The 25451-nt window shown below is 37.2% G+C and overlaps 1 protein-coding gene across 50 annotated transcripts in view; it reads left to right on the forward strand.

The window, feature by feature from the left end:
* Nrxn1 (neurexin 1) overlaps positions 1 to 25451 on the forward strand; it is a 1109587-nt gene that overhangs the window by 1064442 nt on the left and 19694 nt on the right. For 26 of the 50 annotated variants that reach the window (XM_075984298.1, XM_075984304.1, XM_075984325.1 and 23 more), the window contains one exon: positions 18502 to 18589. In XM_075984298.1, coding sequence (XP_075840413.1) covers positions 18502 to 18589 — 88 coding nt within the window. The remainder of the gene's footprint in view (positions 1 to 18501; positions 18590 to 25451) is intronic. The other 24 variants (XM_075984300.1, XM_075984307.1, XM_075984329.1 and 21 more) reach the window with 1 other exon arrangement.

Consider the following 25451-nt stretch of genomic DNA (forward strand, 5'->3'; position numbering starts at 1 on the left):
ATCTGTACATAAGAACTAATATAGCTTGCAAATATTTATGGCCAATATGCCTCCTTAGCAAGGAACTAGTCTTGTTTCAGATACATAGATATGAATTTGAAGGTTTTATGTTAAGAATTTAAAAATTTCTTAAGATATAGAAGATGTAGTAATTATATCTTTCAGGATTTTTTTTTTAAATTTTGTTGTCAAAATCTAAAGTGAAACTATTTATTCCCTATTGAGATTCAATGGATAATCCAAGGAAATAAAATAGCAATTTGAAATATAAATTGATATGTACAGTCGCATTTTAGCTTTTAAACTAATCATATAATGATAGATTTGACTTCCAGAGCAGTTAGCTTGAAGGATTTCAGTTGACAACATTCCCCAGGCTTTACTCAACATAGGAAACACTGTAGCTTCTCCCTGAGGAGAAGAGGATATTAGGAGATGTGGGAACCAAATACTTGTTGGCCAGCTCTTTTCATTGTGGCCTGCAAAAGCAACGAGTCATATCATCAGTTTTCCACCCTTGACCAGTCTTCTGTTATAGATTTAACGCTTCCATCAGCAATAATTCCTTCACAATTTTTAATTTGTTGTAATGGATGGAATTAGCTCTGGAAAAAGGATGAGGGGTGTGAAGGCATTTTGTCATAAGCTCTTCCATTCTTAGACCACAAGAAAGTGAAGTGGGAAAATGCACCTGCTATTTTCTTTTAGTGGAAGCACTGTGAGGAAGGAGAAATTCTACTCAAGGCACTCTTCTCTTACAATGCGATGTTTGACTGTGAAGTCCTTGTTGTTATTAGAGCGAAATCTAAAAAGCACACTTCAGTCATAGCACCGGCCTGGCCAAAATTGTTTTGCTTGCACTTATTATAATGCTGATTTTCTGTTATACCCCCTTTCTAGAATTTAAAGTCAAAATTTATTTCACATTTCACTGAGTAAGAGATTAATTCTACTTTCATAATTCTGAAAAGGTTCTATTATCTCACTTGTAAAATGGACCAAGACAGCCTGCTCCTATCCAAACACAGGTGTAGAAATGCTGCCTTCCTCTCTCTTGTCTTCTGCAACTAATGTTTGTCATGTCTATTTGCTTGACCTTGCTTTTCGCAGATGTCAGCTAGGGACATCTCCACTTTCCTATGTGCCACCCTGTCATTAGAGAATCAAATCATGAACAGAGCTGTAGTTATAAAGTTGCTCAGTCACCAGCTCTTATTTTAGACCTTATTGAGGTCAGGAGAATCTACTTAGTTCTTTGACATTGAAAGAAATATATTGATAGCATCATAATTATTAGCTGAGTAAGGATCCTAAGGAATATTAAGATTGCAAAGTAAAATTACATGGTATAAGAAAAGAAAATGGATAGATTCTACCGTGCCCAGAAATAAATACTGGAAACTTAATTTCTGAGGAATCACTAACTATTCATTTTAACTTTTTCCCCCAGTTTTATTGCATTTGCATTTTACTCCAATTTTCTCTTTTAATTCAAGTGTGCAATTTTGTTGCTAATTTTTTTCTCATGGATTTTATGCCTTAATCTTAACACTGAGGGATAAATTAGAGAAACACAGCTTTAAAGTGGTACTATTAGCAAGAATATGCTCTGTGGCAGCAGCCACACTTCAAGTAGGGGTGAATACCCAAAAGTATAAGTCCATTTAAAACCAATGATATTTCAGGTAGTGAGTGGTTCAGAACCAGTGAATTCCAGTCTATTTAGCATTTATCCCCATATGTCCACTCACATCTGACTGTCAGCAAGTCATTTTATGGTGCATAAGGTTACTTCTTTGTAATATAATTAGAGATTCATGGGAAGTTGAAAAGGAAAATGCAAGAAGATGATTGTCTGGAAAACTGCATACTTCTGTTGGCCACTCTTTATTTGGCGAGGGTGTCCAAAAACTAGGAAAGAAGAGCTAGTCCTGAGCAAGACAGTTTAGTTGACCAGGCCAACTTAGCCTCTTTTTATGTCATACCAGGATATTAATATGCACTAGAGAGCTTCTTCGGATTCTGCGTGTTAGCCATGTAGTAGTATCTGTCCCCGTGTACAGCTGTCTGTGCAGTTTTTCTCAGGCACAGCTCCTAAGAACAGATATCGCAATCTGCGTGCTTACTATACATTTCTTTCAGGCTCTCACTGCCTTCTCAGGAAGTCCTGAGGGGTCATCTGCTGTGTACAGCGGTGGGGTGGAGAGGGCTTTGTCCCAGACCAATGGGGTAACCCTCAGAGCTTTTCTAGGATCACTGTGTCTTCTAGACCAGGCTCACCCAGTCACAGTGTACTGTATTCTCTGTTAGATGCTAGATTTCCAGCTTGCTGGAAGAGAAGAGATTTAAGCCAAAAAACAAAAGAGCTATATTTCTTTTCTGTGTTTGGACTGTATATCTATGCCATTTGAGATTTAAAGTAATTCTTATGTATTTCTATTCCTAGATGCAAATGGGCTAAAGGAGTGTTAGCTATCTCTGGCAGTGTAGCTTAGGATATCAGATGAAACCATATATACAGAACCTTCCATACTGTCCCATAGGAATGCCACAGAGAACCTGAGAGGAAAAGCCAGTTGCTTCATAATCCCAAACAAACCAATTTGATTGCCAAGATTTTAATTAACGCCTTCTTTCTCCAACATGAAATATCTGTTCCTTCCTATGTACCCAGAAGCACACCAGATATTTTGAGAATGATTTTCTTCTTCTATATTTTCTAAAGCTCAATTTAATTTAGTTGCCCTTCATGAAAGCATTTTAATTAGACTTTGCATGAGGACTTGGATACAATTCAGTCTCTGACCTGTTTTTATCCATTCTGAATACATTTTGTCACTTTTCACCTTTAACAACAGAACGAGAGAAGAATTTATTTGGAAAGCATAAGACCAAAGACCTTTCTATATTATCAGCATATTGGGAACCAAAGCTGTAAAGACACAGCAGCCGAGTTGCCCTGTTGCCATAGAAATCTCAGTGACTTTTTTTTAAAGCAAAGTCTATTTAATTTTAAATAAATGAAAACTCAATGTAAATTCCTCTTAGAATTTGAAAATGCTGATTGTTCTGTTTCCTCAGTTGTTTTCCTTTTTTTAAAAACCACTTGACAGTTTGCATAGCTAATTACTGTATTCTCGTGTGTTTAATTCCAGCATTGCTCTAGGCAGTTTTAGGATGGCGTTGGGGTTGGGGGTATAGCAAGAATGCAATTGGAGGTTTAAAATGCATTAACATGGTGTTCAGTAAGTATTGAGGCAGAGATAAAGTGCGTGTGTGTGTGTGTGTACACATACCAGTACATGCATATATGCAGATGAATACATTGAAGGATGGGTCCCACGATAGCAAAGAAGTAAATTTTTAATGACTATCAGGTTTTGGTAGCTGGTCTTGCTGTGGGGAAGGTTTGTGAGTACGCAAAACCAGAGATGGCACCGTCATTGGATTTATTTCATGCATATCACTTTATACGATACTGAACCATTCACAGAAAATGGTTTTTCTAAGGACACTGAAGTATACACACCCCTAGAAATCCAGCTTTTCTCCTCTGTAGATCATAATTTTTAAAAAGGTTTAAAATTTTATATTGCTAATTGTAGGTAGAAAAACTTTATATCTTACAGAAAAAAATTAATATTTACTGCATATACCAAATCCATAGTTTTAGAGCTGTGTTTTCAGTACTGTGTGAGCACCATTTAAAGGGTTTAAGAGTGCTTTTGCCAAGAATCATTACCTAATTGTCAGGCTAGCCTTCAGATTTTGGCATTAAACATTGGTGAAACATTTAAGGATAACTAAGGTAAGGATGATTCACAAAAATTTGCTCAGTGACTCTTGCTGTCTTTCTTTTCTGCTGGCGATGGTGACACTCTGAGACCATTGTTCAATGACTAGATCGTGTGCTTCCACTTTCTGCCTGTAGGAGAGATCCCTTTAAAATGATCTTCTACATTTTTTGAATTTATCACTTTTCTTGGTGTGTAGTTCAATTTTGATGATATTAATGTAAAACTACTAGAAAAAAATTAGTTATTTCATCTTGGGAATTTGCAACAATTTTGAAAATGATTATAACAGAGTTTATATATTCATTCTCTTCCAGAGAAGAAAAACTGGGGGAAATGGACCATGTAAAGCAGACAGTAAAAACTAGTTTCTACATTTAAGTAAACAAATAGATGATAGGTAGACAGACAGACAGATAGTATTTTGTAGATTCTCGTTGCTACAGGCAAAGAAAAGTTGTTTCTCAGCCTTTGAAAGACACAGTAAATGACAAACATTGTGTGTCTAGTGATTTGAAACTCCACATATGAACTCAGCTGAATGCTTGTAAGCTAAGATGGAACTCATACACATTCTTGCAAACCATTGCCATAGCAACATACTTAAAATTTCCAAGGTCTGTCTCCCCTGAGTTTGCACCTGCAGTTAGCTTATTATGAAACAAAAAAAAAAAGGGCTTTCCAATTCAAAATGCTTTGGAATGGTTGTGAGTATGTTTTGAAATAAAATGGAGTTAGCAGTTGAAAAGGAAAATAAGGTATTCAGAAAAATATAATTGCATTCTTCATGCAATATTTGCCTTCTTTTCATTCTCTTACAATATTCTTTTCAAGGGAAATGTACACAGTCTGCAACTTGTGGTCCTTGGGTGGTGAGTTTTATCCACTTTAATAAGAAATCTTTGCCTTTTAGAAAGCTTAAACTAGGTCATAAGCAAGAATTAGGATGATAGCCAAGGTTTATTTACCACTTACTATTTCCCAGAAACGGTAAGTGGGTTTATTCATGGCATTTATTACGGTTTCTAAACTCTAGCATCTGCACTGTAGAGGTTGGTACTGTGCTCCTCCTATTGTTCAAGTGAAAACTCATACAAAATTCATTCAAGTTTTAAGTGTACTCTTGATAGGGCTCAGATTTCAACATGTGCATACCTGACTCAAGTGACCATGGACTAGACCTTTAGGGAGTATCAACACAAGCTCCTGTAGTCAGCAACCAGACTTCTCCATTTGTTAGACAAATACCTGTTTTGGAAAGGCAGAAATTTGTCCAGTGTAAAAAGCATTTCTTCCTGTGCTCAGGACAGATGATTGGTCACCAAAGCGAAACCATCTTCATGTGTGTGTGACAGGGAACAAGTTATCAAAGAAGGTAAGACACTGCTTTTCCTCTTTTGTCATCCCTGTGTCAGCAAACTCAGTGGCACACAGAAATGATTGGCTTCTACTTAACTCAGTCTTAGAAAATAGCAATGGGGATAGGCAGACTGCACAGATTCGAGAGCTAATAGTATTGACTAGAGCTCTGCTCCCAGCATTTGACTTGGGTTGCCCACACCTACCTGGAACTCCAACTACAGGGGATCTGGTGTCCTCTTCTGACCTCTACTGCCCCCTCCATGTATACATAAAATAAACAATAATCAAAATAATATTTTTAAATGAATGATACAGAGAGAATTCATATTTATTAAGTTTCTCTGAACTTGGTGAAATAAGAATAGGCCATTTGGGAGTCATAATAATTCAAATATTTATGGAAGAATATCATACTATCTTCATGTAGAATGTTGCACTAGAGACAATGAGCATGTCTTATGTGCTGGAACTCATGAGCCATAGCCAAGTGGTTATGAATCACCTGGTATTTTTTATTTGACAATCTTTCTTGACATTTTTTTCTTTAGAGACAGTTTACTAATTCTCGAGATTATATTCCAGCTCAAAGTAAATCTGAAGAACAAAGTGGAAGGGGGGCCTACAATGCTTCAGAAAAGAGAAGAGCCATTAGTCATTTGAGTTGTCCTGAGTAAGGCATGCATTTGAACAGTTAGCACCCACGTAAAAACCTGGACATGACCCTCCTCATACCTGTAACCTCTGTTATGGGGGGGGGGGGGGGCACAGACACTAGAATCACTGTGGCTTGTTGGCTGCACACAAGCCCAGGCTCAGTAAGAGACCCTGTAGTAAAGGGGTAATATGGAGAGTGATAAAGATCACTCAGTATCCAGTTTTTGCCTCTGGACATACAGGAACTCATGCACACACACACACACACACACACACACTACAATGCATGCAGCATACATACCCACAGTGTTTAGGGAAAAGTTGAGGCAGAGGCAATAATCTACTTTGGGCTCTGAAACACTGATGTGTTGCTAGAACTAAGGAAGACACCTGATCAGCAAGGACAACTGCCTCTAAATGCTCTGTGACTTGGATGATTCATAATTTCTCCTGAGAACATTTTTATATTGACTAAATTTGTTTCACGTCCTTGGTCAGTGAGCATCCCCAAATTTACAATGAAGGCAAATGAGGCACAGGTTGGTGGAAGAGTGCAGATAACAGCCAGATAATGTAGTACAAGGAGGGGGGAGGGGCTCTGTTCTGTCCCAACCACCCGCCTGGCTAGCTTACACCCAAAATAACCACACAGAAATTGTGTTAATTAAATTACTGCCTGGCCCATTATATCTAGCCTCTTCTTGGCCAACTCTCACATCTTGATCTAACCCATTTCTATTAATCTGTGTTTACCATGAGGTCTTGGCTTACCGGGAAAGATTCTAACCTATGTCCATCTCAGGCAGGCGATTCATGGCGTCTGCCACACTGTCCTTTTTCCCAGGATCCAGTTCTGTCTTCTCTGCCTACCTAAATACAGCCCTATCAACTAGGCCAAGGCAGTTTCTTTAATAACCAATAAAAGTAGCACAAATACAGAAGGACCTCCTACACCAAGATAACATGAATAAATCAAATCCCCCCATCCTTGTAGCAAGAGTTCCCCAACAGATGTCTGGTGATGCATACGCACAGACGTAAACTCTCCAAAGAAGCTCCTAGTTCTCAACAGAAAACATTAGAAAAGTCCTCCCAAGTCCTCCCATGCATCTCTAGCCCATCATTAATGAGCCTTGCACCAACTTCCAAGTGCTCTTAAGAACTCACAGTCATAACATTCACAAAAACAAGCTACTGTTTTGAAAGGCACATTGTGTAAATAATGGAGAAAATATTTTCACTATCTCCATGTCCAAAAAATGAATCTTAAACTGACAAGAATAGGTTACTAACTGGATGGAAAGACAGCAGGTCAAGACCTGCAACTGGGCACAGTGAGAGGGCTTCCCTACTACAGATGACAGGTAGCCTCCAAATAGGATGGATTTTGGTTCTGTCCCCAGTTGAGAAGAATGGCAGAGATGCTCCCAGTGTTTTCACTATGTGCATGTTTTGATACATGTGACTTCATCACTGCTCTCATATCAGTTACGTACATATATGTATGTATAAATGTGTATTATGTTTATAAAGATTTTATATAGGGAATTGTGAATTTGTCCTTTGTGAAGGGACTTTTTAGCCAAAATATTCATAGAGTCCAGGGCTAAGGATTATTGTTTGTTCCCACGTTGCCATAAAGACAAAGGAGAACATGTGTCATGTGAGACCAGCTGCATCTGTGTAACAAGGCTCCACAGCAGCTTCATGTGCCAGCTCCACACTAGTCAGTAGCCCTGCCTTAATCCTTTCATTCTCATGTTATCTCCACATAGTCATTGAAGATGACTTCGTTTTCATGCAGGGAGAAACCTGGAGAACTTAGGAAAGTTGCCCAAGGCCACAGAATTTGTAAGTGACGGAGCTGGGATTTAAGCCTAGTCAGTGCAGCTCAAAGGCACACATAGCCCTTCTCTGCTGATGCTAAAGAGAGCAAGCTTCTCACAGAGGACCAGTGCATGGCACCATCCCTGTTTGCACTTTGAGAATTTAATTACAAAAACTGATCTGATCACTTAGCATGATTCTCAGAGTCACCAGAACAACCTGTCTATCTCAAAAATCATCTCCGAGAACAAATAAAACCAGCTAATTTCTCTTACACACACACACCCGGCCTACATATTTGAGGCATATTATTCTGATCTATTGTTCAGAATGTAGTAGCTTAACTGGGGAACTACACATGTAACACACCTTGCTTGTACTAAGAAGGGTTGTAGCAGAATAAGTAGTTTGTCTCTTGTATAACAAGTTTATCATCACAGAAACATTTCTAACTTGCAAAGGCTTAGGGACTTTTAGATTAATGACAGCTGGAAGAGAATATATGTATTTATAGGCGAATCTTAGATGCTGTGGTGTGTTGGTAAGAAGAAATGTTCTTTCTTCTTGAGATAGCCACACTGGCAGTTGGGATAGCACAAATTAAATAGAAAAGCCAAAAGGTGAAAGTAAAGGGGGAAAGGGAGCTTAAATATCAGCACTATTTATTTTACTATGAAATGAGAGGACATCTATTGCTTAAAAATGATGATGGGAGTAGCTGGAGAGATGGACCAGCATTAGAGAGTACAGGCTGCTCTTCTAGAGTAACTGGGTACAGTTCCTAGCACCCACATGGTGGCTCATAGCTGTCAGTTAACTACAGTTGCTAGTATTCAGGCATCTGTACTGCTCTGATCTTGGGGTATATGTCCTTAGCTGTAACCACCTCCTATGCACATTTATGCACATCCACTATGTTCCCTTTTAAAAGGGCCCTGCTCGCCTCCTTTCTCTCTCTCTCTCTCTTTCTGCCTCTGTCTCTGTCTCTTTCTCCCCCCCCCCCTCCCACTAGTCCCAGCATCCCAGGGCACCTGATGCCCTCTTCTGGCTTTCAGTGACATTGCACACACATGGTTCACAGACACATGCAGGGAAATCACTTGTTCATAAAATAAAAACAAGCGGTATCTCTTTTTCTACCTTTCAATGATTAGGAAAAAGTCATTGTTTTCTAAGGAAATTAACATTGTTGTTCTTCATCCTTTTCAAAGTGACAATTTTTCATGAATCATAGAACAACTTTGCTCTCATCAAGTTCCACATTTGAAATTATTTGTGTAAAAATTTAAGTGCTTGAATTATATCTGAGATCATATAGTGGTTAGAAAAAGCACTTAATTTCTCTAGGAAGCCACTTATGTTTTATACTGAAATATAATGTTTGGTTCACTGGTCAAATATTTGCAAGCTACTGCTAAGTATTATAGCAGGCACTAGAAAAGCAACCTTCAATGTGTGAATGATTAATTATTGCCTGATCCACAAAAGGATAGATGCTGCCTCAAAACTGAAAGGAAACAACTGCATGTTCAATCACCACATGATAAATATTTAAGCCAGAAAAGTATCAATAATGTTTTCCACTGCAGAACTCTTTGGTACTCACAAATATAACACATTATTCTGGACAAGTGAATTAATGAGTGTGTAAATTCACACGAGAATCAATGGAAATAAGCTGCATAACAGCACTTGATTGTACATTTATTTCTTGGTCTGACTTTAATGACTTGTGTCAGCCAGTCATTATTGCCATATAATTTTCATCTCAAAAAGAAAATAAAACTTTAAATTTAGGGCTGGAGAGATGGCTCAGTGGTTAAGAGCATTGCCTGCTCTTCCAAATGTCCTGAGTTCAATTCCCGGCAACCACATTGTGGCTCACAACCATCTGTAAAGAGGTCTGGTGCCCTCTTCTGGCCTGCAGACATGCACACAGACAGAATATTGTATACATAATAAATAAATAAATACTTTAAATTTATTGCCAGATATTGAAGGAAAACAGAAAGGAATAGTTTCCATGAAATAAAATAAAAGCTCATAAATGTAAAACTATTGCAATAGAATCTGTTAGAGACAAGAGTGGCTAAGGGATATGTAATGAGAAAAAGGAGAGAGAATGATTATTCATCCCCACCCCAAATGGGTTTTATCATAGTACTTTCCTGAAGGACAAGATGCTTCACAAAGTAGGCAGATGAGCTCAGAGCGAGATGCTTTTATCTTTGTCTACCATGTAACTTCAGTTGGTCTTCTCTCTTATTTCCCTACTTTAAATTCCCACCATGGGCATAATGAGAAAACTAGATATAAAGTTTCGTTGTCACTTCTGAAAATTTGACACAATAGGTAAAATCTTTGGAAGGTGTGAATTTTCACTTCAATCCTTAGCTCCAGGTCTTAGGGGATATACTTCTGAAAAAGAATTTATACTCTCTCATTCTTATTTTGAGACTTAATGAGCTGTCACAAATGAGCAATGGAGACAAATACAGTTGGACACAAAAAGAATTGTAGTGAAATTAGAATAGGTGACCATAAGGAAAAATATTCTTACTGAAGTGATAACAAAAATTCAAATGTCATTGGTAATATTTCCTGCAATTTTGAAGTCAAGATAAAATACGATTTATAAAATTATATTTTCAAAATTCTTTACACATAACTATGATTGTTTTCATAAAATATTTTATCTATATAGAAGCTTAAAGAAAATGTGCCAGAATTGTAAGTAGTGATAAGATTTTAAGCCAATTCTATTTAACTGAGACATATGCTTAAATATAGATGTGTACTCTGACATACATAGTATTTGAAGTAAAATAAAATTCATCTAAGCAGTACTCAGAATTCTGCATTGCAAGATAATTTGGGAAGGTACATACTTTTCTATTTTAGTGTACTAAACTTATTGTCTCATAAGATTTCATTGGCACATTTTAAAATAAATACAGCAAATATACCACAAGTCATGTCTACTATAACTACAGACACAACCAATGTACCTTGGAGCATTGGTGAGTGTGTTGTCCTGAGAGAATCTCTGTCTCTCTCTCCCTCTCACTTCCCTTTCCCCCTCTCTTCGTCCTTCTCCCCTTCTCTCTTTTCACTTAATACTGCTGTTAACTGCTGCCCTCCGTTTCTCACTTTATTTAAACACTGTAGATACCATATTGCATAACAGGAATTAGGACTTAACTATCTCTGAATTTGTGTATTTAGTGCTATAGGGAAAAAGAATACCTTGTTGCCAGGCCTGGATTCTTAACTCATTGAATAATTATCAAACTCGCATATATGACCTACATAAGCAATGCTACAGTGAAATTGATCTTGGGGAAAAGTATGCTGCCCCAGTGATCAGCCTTATGTGAAGAACCAACTGGAGTAAGGGATACAGACCCTGCTTAGCCGACAGGATAGGAGGATGCTGGGTGAAAAAGGAATGTATCCAATAAAGTGGATGCTTAGCTGTCATCTTCAACACTCCACAGGATCATCCTTACTCTCATGCAAGAAGCAAAGACAGCGTTTTATTAATTGTAAAAAAAAAATTAGCTAATTCAAGATATAATCAAGTTGACAGCAAAGAATAGGCACCACAAGCATATAAAGACAGGATTGTGTGTGCTCCCCTGCTTTCCAAAATATTTTTGTACATCAAATTTGATAGGAATATACATAATTGTGGGATAGGGAAACAATTCATATTCTTTTTACTTACTCTTTGTTAGTTTTGTTTCTTTGAGACAGTCTACTCCATTTTAGAATGTCTCAAGCCTCAGCCTACCCAATGCTGGGGTTACAGGCATTAGCAATCATATTTGGTTAGATAGGTGAAATATTATGATTCCTGTTTATAAATACTTAGATCTGTAGCCATATTCATACATATAATATAGGTGTATAATAAATTTGTGTGTGTGTGAGCATGTGCAAGTATACAAATACATGTGCTTTGAATACACAAAGTAATTCAAGACTGGACATTATTTATGAGACCAGAAATAAGACTTGGATTTTTAACTAAAATCTGGGCATCACTGGTCAACCTCGTAGATAGTAAACGTAGGTGCTTTAGCACTGCCAGATCCTCACTACACATTGATAAGACAGTGTGGACCATGAGAGTGAAGTAGTCAAGTTAGGAGCTGAGCACGTCAGAACCAGTAAAGGATGAATTCTCCTGGTAGCAAACAAAACACCATTATGACTTTGGGGATAGATCATGCTCACTCTCCATCATTGACCAATGATTTTCTTTGGTTAGATTTTGTTTTCAAATGCAGACTTATTTGGGGATTGTGATTGATGACCTTATTTATATTCAACTGATGAATTCCAATAAAATCAGAATGAGAACTTTCTACTAAGCAATCATTGTTTCTAGCCATATCCCTAACACTTGCTGTTCCATTCCTCAAGTGTTGTGTGCTACAGAGGTTCTTGTATACTACACTAGGTTAAAGCTCTCTCCAGAGGACACAAGCTTTGACAAGAACTAGTTCCCTTGCACCCAATAAAGAAGTCTTGGCTAACTAATTGCTCCTGACTCTGTCCTACTCCATTCAATTTTGAATTTCTAATCAAGGATCACCATGAAAATAATGCAAACCAGATCAATAACTCATGTCTAGAGTATGTTAAAGAAAAACTAGCATTACTTATAAACCATCAGTTCTTTTTTTTTTATACCAAGGATGTAATAAAGGATAACTTGACAGATTTCTAGTGATGATTGAGAAACAAGAAGAAATACCTCATTAGCAATTATGTTATGTAGACAGGATTAAGTAAGAAAAACTTTGGAAGTTGAATGAATTTTCATTAAAGGTTTAGTGGGAAAAAATAGTATATGTTGGTATTGCTATTCAAGTAGATTAAAAGACAGTAAAGATTCAATAATTCACTTTCTGGCCCTCTGTGCCAAAAATTTGGTTACATGTTTATTTTCAGAGAGTTCTTAGAAAAACATTAAACTGCAAGATTGGTACAAGTAAATGAAAAATTTTCTGGATTTACTTAAAAATAATAGAGGTTACAGAACCACCTCAATGGTTAAGGGCACATTCTGCTCTTCAAGAGGACTTGGGGAAATTCCCAGTACCAAAGGGATAGCTCGCAATTGCCTGTAACTCCAGCTCTAAGGCCTTCTTCTGCCCTCCACAAGAATCAAGCACACATTTGATAATATTCATAAAGACGAACAACTTATTTTCATAAAATGGGAAAATTAAAATTTTAAAACATATAAGTAAAAAATAAAACAACACATGTGCTGAGATAAAGATTTTTATAATAGGACTTTCAAAAGTAGAAGTCTAGAGTTTATATTTTTCTCCCCTTAGTGTCTTTGTTTTTTCTGCTTGATCTCCTTCCAAAGAATAAAACAGCTGCTTATGTGTCTCCTGGTATATGTAACTCTTTTTTTTTTTAAATGATTGTAGTGGTTTCTTTTACATACTGGGATATTTCTCCCTCTGCCATATTTTCACTTGTTTTAAATTAATTTTATCATGCATCTTTGTAAGCTCCTTCAAATCAATAGCTTGGGGTAGGTGGATACATGTGTGCATGGATGCGTGGTTGAATGGATAGGTGGGTGAATGGATAGGTGTCTTTACCTTTTACTGGAGGTAAAGATACCCTCATTAATGAGACATATAATTGTGGTTATGTTTTAGTGTTTTTCTGGATTCCTTACATAATATGAAGAGCTTACATGAATGATTACTAAAGTCTGTCTCAGTACAAGAAAATCTGTGAATACTCAGTACTTGTTTTGTTTCTTGACATGTTACATGCCCACAGTGAAATCAAGGATTTTAGAATTCTGTTGACTGAAGCTATCCACCGCTGGCATGCTACAGTAATAAATTATGTTTTGGCCTCATTACCAAAAAGGATTTTCGGTTTAACCTGTGTGACTAATTAGTCCATTCATTCTCAATAATGGGGCTAGAGATTCATTTTAACACCATCAAAAGCCTCAATTTACATTTGTAAACATCTGTCAGCATTTAATTTGGAAATAACGTAAATCGCTTCAAAAAGAGAATTGTCAGCAATCAAAACAAATAAAATGGGGACATTGAACTACCATTCTCTAGTTTCTCTACCTTCACCTGTGTTTCACTACCAGTAAGATTTGAAGCTCTTACACCCCCAAATTCTGATAATTGAGAAATATATGTTTTGAGATACCTTTCTGATCCTCCAAATATTCTTTCACTAAAACTGGAAATACAATATGAGAATAAAAGCCAACAGTAGTTCAAAGAAATAATAAAAGAGATTCGCCGTTTTATTTAAAAGCAATACTTTAGTTTCAAATCTTCTTACACCTCATTTCTTCCTTGAAGGTTTTATCGCATTATAAAATTAGCTGAAATGGTGATACCTGTTCATTAGGCAAGAGACCAATGTTGTTTTCTCTTCCCAACAATGCACTGGCTGCAGTGTTATTCACATGTGTCCACACTGCCTGAGTTCTGCCTGTTAAGACCACTGGTGTCAGTGCTAATGTGAGGAAGTCCCTTCACCATGCTGGAGCCTTGAATAAGTCCCTTCACCATGCCGGAGCCTTGACTGTTCTGAAATCATCGCCTACATTTTAAGCAGCTGAAAAATTCTTGGGGAAAGTTGAATAGCTTTCAAGTCTGTCTTCACCCCAGGCAGAGAGATGATTTATGGTCAGTTTTTTTGTAATTGCCTCGGGTATCAGTTGGAAAAGAACATTAAAGAAATGGGAAAGCTGGCTATTTTCAGAGGTGTGTAAGCTTTGTCCTAAATATTCATGAATGGCGGTTCCCATATTCAAACTGGGTAAATGAATATGCACATGGGTAGGTTCTGGTTGTCGTTGTTGTTTTAGCAAGTACTTCTATGACACAAATAGCAGCAGCTCTTCCATTTACATTTTAGGTTTATATATATGCGTGTGTATATGTGTGTGTATATATATATATATATGTATGTATGAGATACAGAAGAATAAACTATTGCAGTTTGGAAAGAACGTTTAGATTCAAATTTAGGAATCAATAAAGTATCTGGACTACACACTTGGAATTTTCCCTTTTTCTCACAAGCATTTTTATTGTTCTGGTTGGCCTTTCATGTACGTATCTTTACTGACATAGACTAGCACTCCGCATAAACATGCACCATGAAAATGACATCTAGAAATATTGTTCTTCTTAGTAGGGATGCAAAATCTGCTCATTCACTCACCATCTAGCTTTTTAACCATAAATGCATTTGAGCTGTATGAGTTTTCTTTTGGGGGGGCAAGTAGCATATAAACTGCACATGATGGGGTGAGGGAAAACTCCTTGTGAAAAGGACAGTCAGTGTCATTATAGCTTGTAAACCATCAAGTAGTCTCCCCTGGTACCCTTAACTTTTAGCTAAACTGGGCTTGTGGCTCCTGACTACATTTCCCCCTAGTCCTATACATATGTGTTCAGGTGCAGAACTTGATAGATTACGTTTTGATTATTTCTCACATTCTTTCCATGTTGCTCTAACTAAAGGTATGGAGGCCTAATTTTTGTGGACTTTTGAAATAGCAATAGAAGTTTGCCATGCCCAGGCACAGCCATCTCGCTATGAGGGAGCATGAGCATGACTCTTTGACCTGTGAGTGGTTAAATGCACAGTTAGGGCATTTATCTAAATGGACCGCTACTGCTGCATTAGCTAAGACTTTCGCTAGATGGCTCTTCTGGCTCTTACAGTGGGTTGACTCTCTGAAAAAGGTTATAAACATCAAGCAAAAGACTACTAAAGAACCCAATTGATTAATGTGACAGATCTGAGGTTTTTAATACCACACTCTCATCAGTAAGTTAGTTACGGAGAGGTAGCTCAAAGCACAGTGAACTAAATTTCAATTACACCACTTTGGCTAGAAAACTGTTTGTTTAAATACACCTCCTGAATGAAATTTGAGGGGTTTTTCTCTCCTTCCTTGAGCTGCTTCCTGATTTTTCATACCATGGAGATTTCAGTAGAAGAATCTATTAATTCAAGAATTCCACTCACCAAAGGATCACCTGCTTTTAGTTTTTAATGATATGTATATATTATATATGTATTTGTATATAAACAATCAGGAATATACATGCACTATAGCAGTAAAGTACATTGAAACCTAAAATCTATTTTTATAAAGGAGGCATACTTGTCTGGTGATTTGTTTTACTGTAAGGGAGCTACACGAGATACTATTTTATGACTTTGTATTGCACATAGAGTATTTTATGAAAAGTGACACTAAGACAATTACAACATTTTCTCTTTAAAAAAATGGAATTATCCCTAAAGAAAATAGCTTTAAGTAGATTGATTTGCATTACCTAAATTACCTAAGCAACTAGCCTGCATAGAACAGTGTCTAACGACCTCTACGTAGGTAGTCATGAAGTCATTTTCATAAGCAATCCTCCTCATTTATACTTGTTTGCTTAAGTAACGATTTGAACTGAGACTATAAAGACAGAAGCTTAAATATTACCGAACATAACTCTCAAATTTTAATATAATTGCTAACATGAATCTCCCATTTGCAAATAATTTGTATGTATAACTTTTCCTTAAAAATTTGAAACTATACTACTTATAAATATAGTTCAAAGTGATTTAATTAAAACAGTTCCATCCTTATGAACTATTAAAATTGTGTTGATAATGTTGAAAATTTTATTAACACAATGGAATCATATTATAAGTGCTTCCCATGTGTTGGTTTGTTTCTTAAAATCAATGTATATTACACTCATTTTTTTCTGATAAGAAAAATAAAGCATAGTCAATGATTATATTTTAATATCAGGGTTCCCTAATTTTAGCACTTTTGATAATTCTTGCTGAATGAGTCATAAAGTGTATGTTAGACCATTTCACAGCACCCCAAGTCTCTAATGAATAGATACCCATTGTAACAGCCTGGCATCAATATCCCAGCAGTAACAACCTCTATATCTCCAGATATCACCAAATGTCCCTCCAGATGCAGGAGGAGATGAGAAGCAATATCACTGTTGGGATGAGAACAACTGACCTAAAGAATATGTTCATTTCTTCCTCCCCTTATCAAAAGCATTGCAATAGAGACAGTTATTGGTTGCATGGATACATTTAACATTCCTCATGAAAATGTAAACTTCTCTTGTAACTGCGATTATTAATTTAATTTTGATTATATTGAAAGAATTCCCATTCTGAGTAAGGATGAGAGCTTCCTGCTAAATGTTGGCCCTAGGAAAAAGCCCACTCTCTACTCTGCGATATAGTGGATTGATTGCACAGAAGGATGCCTAATTCAATCTCACGATACCATATCACCCATATGGGTGCTATTCGGCAAGATGAAATTGTGCTAAAAGCCCAACGGGTCTTTGGTGAAATTCATGTCAATGAAAGATAAAAATGCTGTTCACACCACTGCCTGATGCCTTTCTCTGTGAACAACTATGCTTCCATAAATCTGGTATTTTGAAATTCTTTCTTTAAAATAACATGGGGGTGGGGAGTGCATTAATCCAGAAACTCTTAAGAATTAAGAGCACAACAAAATGAACCCATGCCCACATGCTGCTTAAAGACTTGTTTTGATTTCAAGGTATATTGCAAAAAATCAACAAGGGAAAAGAATCTGCTTTATGGACAAAAGACTCTGGGTTTGAAAGATTTTTAAACCTTATTAGGCATTGAAATCCCTCCCTCCTTGTCTCCAGTTTTCTTAAAATTGATTTTAAATCTTTATCTCTGACAATACTGTGACTCCTAATGACTTTAGCTCATGCCGTGTTAGTCCAGTTCCCGTTAACTGACGACATCGGTTTGCTCTCAAGCATCTTCTGAGTCGCCGAAATCTCCTGAACATTCTGCAAATGTGATTTGCCCATGGATTTGATCTGTTTTATCTTAGCATCAGCCCAATCTGATGTAAACCTTCACAAATTCCATGCAGTAACTCCTCTGAGTTTATTACTGCACGTAAGTGGCAGTAAAGAGCAACCTTTGATGCTTGCCAGTGTGTTGATTATGTTCCTAACTGCTAGGATTTACACACTCTGGTTTTTATTACAGCGACAGTTATCTTTTTTGGCTGTAAGTGCAGCGAAGCAACTATAATGTCACAGAGGAAATGATCACCGTTTCCCAGCCAATTCTGCACACATGTTTATTTACTATGAAACCTTGATGATGGAAAGCACAATGAGAAAATAGCATCTACTGCCGGAACATTGTAAAAATAATATTTGAGTATAAAATTTTAAAGATATCTTAAATGAACTATATTTGCTTCAGTTTGCATCTAAAAATACATGTAATTTTCTATCTAATCTGTGTTTCCCAATGATGACAACCAACATCTCAATGATTTATTGAACTACCTGTTCACAAATGTATCAAGCACTATGGCTGTTCTGCTTCAAGAAGTCAAGCACAAGTACGCATAAAGCCTACTGGTGCATACATTGTAGCTCCCCAGGGCTATAATCAGTCTCAAATTGTCTGTTTCTGCCAGGATATTTTAAACATCTGCATGCTCCCATATGTAGTGTCTCATTGTAGCTGGATCGTCAGATGTCTACTAGTTACAGATCACAATTTCCGTGTCCACATGTCAGTAAGTTGTAATTAAGACCTGTTGTATATGGAGATATTTCCATGAGAGGTCTGAAACGTGTTCATGAGTGTAAGCTCTGTGTCTCATGTCTTGGGGAAGGAAAATAATGAATTTAGCTTCTCAGCCTGTAATGTAAACACAACTGTGTTGCACTTGTAAATGAGACAGAGACGATCTCTTATAACACTTTAAATTAACCTGCCTACTGTGATTCCTTTGCAGACATCAGATGATATCCTTGTGGCCTCAGCAGAGTGTCCCAGTGATGATGAGGATATTGACCCCTGTGAGCCGAGCTCAGGTGGGTTAGGTTAGTCAATTTTTTTTCTTACTTTTTTGTCTTCCTTTGTTGCATGTTATATTCCTTAGAAGAGAAGCGCTCTTGTATATCGAGCCCTACCTTGGGCTACCGCATTGTAAAAGGGTCTACTCTTCAATGAGTTTTTAGTTGGACATGGGGAGGCATTTACTGGTAATTTGGAAGACAAAGGCAGGTGAATGAGGATTTCAAAGCTATCCTGTGCTGCATAGCGAGGTGAAGTCCAGACTGGACTGTAAGAGACTCTGTCTCAAAATTATAAACCAACCAAACAATGCCAAACAAAATTTTATCCAATAGCTCTTTTACTTTTTAGTTGCATAAATTTCCTCACTTTAAAAATTGTTGAAAACCCAAACAACTAAGAAGAGATACTTTTGAAAAAACAGGAGAAAGGGGAGTTGCACAAATGGGCTATTTACTGTTCAGCTTCCAGCAGTTCCCACGGGCATTTTTTTTTATGTTGTTTAGAATGAACTTTCCCTATGGTCATTTGTCATACAACAGGAAAGCTAAAATTGTTAAGTGAATTTTGAAAAATAATTTGGCCTTTGAACTAAAAAACATTCGCATAAGTCAGTCTGCTAGAAAGCTATCTTAAGAGATATATTTTTAAATTTTGGAAGTTGGCACATTTTAATGATAGCAAAACAGCAGGAGCAACCCTTGATGGGTTTAACAGAGAAAGCTTTGAACCTTGCTGTGTTTCCCTAAAGCCCAAGCTGTGTTTTACTCACAGGTGAAGCCTAGTTTTTCTTAGAAACGTGTTTGCATCTCATGGGGTGAGGATAATGTACCTTTGTTTCTATGCAGCCCTTGTGCTGTTAAATGGAGACAGTGGACCCTAAAATGGACTGAATCACAGTCTGTGCTCCCCACCAAATATTTACAACGCTAGATGCATGGCCAGTGGTTCTCTTACGAACTCCTAGTGTGTGTTAATGAAATGACTGCAGGAGTTGTAATCTGCCCACTGTCTGCTAGCTCATAACCTTCATAGATCTTACCTAGAACTCCAGGAAAACTTGTCTCAATAAAATAAATAGTTTGTATTTTTGTAAAGACATATATACCATTTGAAAGTTAGTCCACTCTAATTTTTAAATATAAAATGTTTAGGGATGCATAGGCTGTACCTCCTTTTGAGCACCACTTACATTGTGGTCACTACCATATGCAAGTACACAGGAGTAGCTGCCAGTAAAGGGGGGTGTGACCCAGTCCTTTCTCAGCTGGAGCTGTTTCTGGAGATTGTCTGGGCTGCTTCAACCCTCCTTCTCAGCAAGTCACCTCCCATAGGACTTTAGGCCCCAAAATAGTCCGACACATGTAACTCTTTCATCTCTGGTGACTATTTACTCAATTCTAATTCCTTGATCTCTATCAGTTTCTCATGGTTGTACTACTGGGCTGCAAAACCAAGAACCTGCCATTATTTTAATGATTTTTCACTGTTCTATGCTGATTAAACAGTGCAGGTCATCATCATCATAATCACAATTGTCATTTATCTCACCTCTGAATCTTCCATTACTCCAATAACAAACTGAATTTTGTGTGTTTGTAAGAGTTTGATTTTTGTTTTCATCATTTTGAAGATGGCTGACTTCCTCAGCTTTTACACATTATTTCAGTGGTAATGAGAGCTGCCTAAGTGCTGACTAATGGTAGCATTTGCTGATTTTCCTCGGGCTGCATCCCTCTTCTATCTAGTACTGGTGATCATCCTCTTTAGACAGAGCCCTTGCCTTAAGTACCAAGTAAATCCAGTGTGAGGACTTTAATTGCACTTAAAATTGTCACTTTGTCTTCTTCTTGAGCAAAATGCTCCAAGTACTCTAGCACTGCTTACAGGTCCTATTAAACAATCCCTAGCAACTACTCTATGGTCTCTGATTTTTGTGGGTACAGTAGATTTAGGAACACAAAGAGAAAAAAAAGATGGAGTGCTGGAAAGAGGATGATAACCTTTCATTTTTCCCTTCTTTGTGTTTAATTTAAAAAAATGTGCATGTGTGTGTTTCTGATTGTGAATTTGTGAACGGAAGTGCAAGTGTCCAGAGACACCAGAGACATCAGATGCCCCTGAAGCTTATTGTGTGGATGCCATGTATTAAATTTGGGTCCTTCGCAAGAGCGGTACATATTATTCTTCAACACTGTGCCATCCTCCAGCTCTTCTTCTTTCTTTAATTCACCTGACATGTGCTGTATGTTAAATGTCTAAAACAACAAGAAGCACATAGCAGATTGTCTTGCTGTCCTCTCTTCTTCATGAATTTAATGATTATCTAAAGAACCTGGGGTGCCTTTCTACTCCTAACTCGCCATTGTGTAGCATATCATAAAATGTCAGGGTGAAGCAGGAACCTGTAAAAATGCATCCCTCCAAGGAGCACTGATTTATATAAGTATGTAAATTTATATGCTTTTCTAATACACTGTCTGCTGTCCCAAATACAAGTTGCAGAACTACTGATTCTATTCAATAAAAACCATTGTGTGTGTGTGTGTGTGTGTGTGTGTGTGTGTGTGTGTGTGTGTGTGTGTGCCCGTGGAAGCTAGAGCTCCATGCTTTGTCATTCTCTGCCTTATTCCATTGAGACAAAGTCTCACATCGAACCTGGAACTTGCAGTACATATAGTCTAGCCTGGCTGGTTAAGAGTTCCTGGGATCTGCTTGTCTCTGTCCCCCCAACATTGAGATACAGGTATTCAAGGCCATTTCATAATTTTATTTATTATTATTTTCTTCTGAAGCAGGATCTGACTATATATATAAAACCCTGGCTGGTCTGGAGCTTGTGTAGACCAGGGTGTTCTAGAACTCACAGTCTGCCTCTACCTTGGGAGTCCTGAGATTAAAGGTGTAAATCATACATCCAGTGTTTGGAACCCCCTTTTTAACATGGGTACTGGGAATGGGTGCTAGGGATTTGACCTGACATCCTCATGCATGCACAGCAAACTTTCTTACCCAACGGAACCATCTCCCTTGCTGCCACTTGCATGGTCTTGCTTGCACGAGCCTGGTTTATTTAACTTTTTATCTTGCATTGTTTCCTCTGTTACTCCTTATTTTTCTGCTCATCAATTCTTGTGAGAGTACATAGGTACTTCAAAGCAGATTCTGTGGGATATGTGAGATCACTGACTATCAGCTGTTCTCATGGCCTTCCCTGTCCTACTGACTGTAGTATTCCATCAAAGGCTTTTCTTTTTATATTGCATTTTCTTTTTTTTTCTAATGTGTTTTCAACATTAAGAAAGACTTTCCCATTCAACTATCTGATTACCTTTCCGTTTCTTCTTTAATGTTTCATGTAATATTCTGCCCTTAGCCAGATGATATAACTTGTATAATAGCATTAATTAAAATTTTCAATTTATATAATTTTTCTTCTTTCCAGTTATTATTTAAGGAAGGCAGTCTATTATCTTGATCTTGTTTGAATCTGTCTGAATATTGTTTCCTTTTGAGATTCTGCTTCTACAGGTTTTTGTTGATAATTGTATCATTTTCTCATGTCTCTTTTCCAATTGTCTTAATTTTAACATAAGGTTATATTGGTAAAATTTGTGTTTGCTATCACTACACATTGGTTATTGTGAGACATATCTAGGTAAAAATTGTTTCACATATAAGCAATTCAAACTTTGGGAACCCAGGCCTTTGGATACTAACAGGTGGAGGTAGAAATTTAGAGACTGCAATTGTGTCCAACATCCATCAGTAATTCCCTAAACTAGTGAAAACAGCTGTGTCTCAAGATGTCCACAATCAGCTACCAGGCACTTTTTCTGTGTAGTTTACTCTACCTGAATAATTATGTACGAAAGTTTTCTAATCACACAGACCACTACCCCTTTGTCACATACACATCTTCAAAAAAGAAGTTTTTCACTGAAACTGTATAACCTTTCATATCTAGATGCTTTTCTTTGTAAAGATACTGAAAAAAACAAACATGAAAAACAAGCCTCTACTTGAACACTAGCACAATATACCTTTTATTAAGTGTTGGATAAGTTTGAATTGCTATGTGACTCTACTCAGTACTCCTAATGAAGGGGGAGTTGTGTATTTAGTTATTAATTTCATAATTGTTCAGATATTACCAATTCATTATGTGAATCCACTCCTGTGCGAATCCTGGGAGAAAAAACACAATGTATACCTTGATTCCTGTCTCTAGGACTATTTTTCGTCCTATTTTATATGATACCCTACATCCTGTGCCTTTTAAAATTCTTTTTCTTCTAATTTTCAAGTCCTTCATCTCAGACATTAAAATATCACCCATTTTTTAAGAGGCATTTCCAGCATTTAAGTGAACATGTTTAAGGTAATTATTGCAACAACTCGAATAAACTCGAGCACAAATGGCAGCTTTTCTTTTCTTTTCCAATTCATTTCTATAAAAGTAATATCCAAGCTATTTTTTTCCCCTTTACATAATGCTGTTACTTTTTTTGCCTGAAAATTGATGGGCAACTGATGAAACCACTCAGGCTCCCTGCTGGGAACAGGGCATGCTGAAGCTAGATCAGGGACAACCCCCTGGGTGGGAACACATGGAACTCAATTACAGTTGATTCTAGCCACACTGTCCTGTTCAGAATTGGATGATAGCTCCACACTGGTACAGTGAGGTTTTAGAATACCGCAAGCGATGCAGGAGAGCTAACTGAATCCCATCTCCAAAGTTAGGAGCATCACCCCCACACTGGTCATAGGCCCTCACTGTCCAAAACTGCCCTTTTTATGATGCATGAACATTGACAGATGGGTGACCTTTGAAACAAACAAGCAGAAAATCACTTGCACCTACTGTGCTTTTCCCTTAGTCAAGATGTGCTTTTTGGAAAGGCCGGATAATGAGCGGGAAGTATGTGGCTTGTTCTAATATATGTTTTTGAGTGGTCCCTGTAATTACTATTTTTATTATACTATAGGTATGTAAGTATACATATTCCCGTGTCTCTTTTACAAACTAAGCATTTGTGAACCAGGTTTCTCTGACACCGTTTATTCTGCATTCGCTTAGTAAACTGAGGGAGAGTCAACACTGCACTCACCCACATTCTCAGATGGTACCCATCCATCTCTCTGATGTGCCCTGTCTTGAACAGAACTCTCTGCATACCCTTGAAGAAATTGGGAAAGTGTGATTTCCATGCTGATAGTTAAGACATTCAATGAAAATAATGACCTTTTATTTTTGGTGTGGAAGTTTCCTGGTGAATAAATCCAATTTATCCTCCCTCACAAAAAAGAAAAAAAAGTTAGCTTCCTCCCTCCTTCAATGTAGTTAGAAAATCCTCTTATATCTCACAATGGTGAGGATAGCATGTCAAATCTCTTTGTATTTAAGGATGAATAGCTGATTAAGTGGAAGACTTTTTGACTAAGTAAACCATTGTTGCACCAGAAAAAAAGAAAAGCCCCTTGAATAACAAGATTAGTCTTCCTCTCTCTCTCTCTCTCTCTCTCTCTCTCTCTCTCTCTCTCTCTCTCTCTCTCTCTCTCTCTGTGTGTGTGTGTGTGTGTGTGTGTGTGTGTGTGTAAGAGAGAGAAAGAGAGAGAGAGAGAGAGATCTCTTCTGGTTTCTGGTTTGTTTGAGGCAATGGAAGTTTGCTGTTGTCGGCCCAGACATTGTAAACATACTTTTCTTGGACATCAGTTACGTTTCATGCTTCAGGGCTCAGGTATATAAGTAATGACAGATAACAAATATCTTTTAGATTTAGTGAAGATAGATCCTACGCTTATCATTGCTTTTAGTCCTTACAAACATTATTCTATTTCTCATTTTAATGAAACTGTCACAGAAATGGTTACTGGAGTAATACTGCAACTCTCACAATTCTACTTGAGAGAAAGTGGGTTTTTGGTTTCTTGAAATGTAGATTGTTCCTCTAAAATTTAGGAACCTCACAAATATAGAATTAGCTTTTAAGACGTTCATTTAAATAATTTGCTGGAATAAATTTAAATTTGATGGCAAAAGGTCCTTCACATGTATTACTATTCATTAGAGAAAATTTGCTACAATTACTATGCAATTTTGAGTGGCTTTCCAGTGTGCTATTTTGAGAAAAGATCAAAGGATTTCTATTGAACGGATCCCATTAACCATTAGGAATAAAAATATGTATATTGAACAAGCTTCATCTTTTCATTAAATAAGTAATCTCAATCATTTAAAGGAATATATCACTTATTAGACTATATTTTTGAGACTGATTAGAAGATAATTTTGTTCCTCATTTAAATTTGGGTTATTTATTATGTAATTATTCAAAAGTGAGTCTAATAGCCAACACAATGCTGTTAAAATGGAGGATTCAGAGCTACAGTCAGAAAGATAACATAATGAATGTTCCATTTTGGGGAAGAGCATCTCCTCAGTTCCCCAGGGCTTGGTCTGCATGGAGGCCGGGTCACCTTGCAGGTATGTGGCTGAGGTTCGATGAATGCTGTCAGCATACAGTATTCTGGCTTGGGACTTTATTGTTGGTTTGCTTGCTTGACTTTCTTGGGTTTTGTGTCATATATAAATTTAATTCTCTAGAATACTAGGATAAGGTTTATAGAATATGGTCATAAAAGAGGAAAGGCATGTATGTCGTTCTTAATCTCCTTCCCTTTCCCTCCTTTTTTCCCTCCAGTCCTCCTGCTTTTCCTACTCTCCCTCTTCCTTCCCTGGTTTGGGGATCAGACTGCTGCCCTCTTATGTTGGCAACTACTCTACCCCTGAGCTACATCCCCACCTTTTAGCATCCTTACTTTTCTAAACTTACCAGCTGGAATGAAAATTTATGCAGAGTTTTTAAGAGAAGAGATTTTTTT

The sequence above is a fragment of the Microtus pennsylvanicus genome, chromosome 8, assembly GCF_037038515.1.
Source record: "Microtus pennsylvanicus isolate mMicPen1 chromosome 8, mMicPen1.hap1, whole genome shotgun sequence".
NCBI classification, from domain to species: Eukaryota; Metazoa; Chordata; class Mammalia; order Rodentia; family Cricetidae; genus Microtus; species Microtus pennsylvanicus.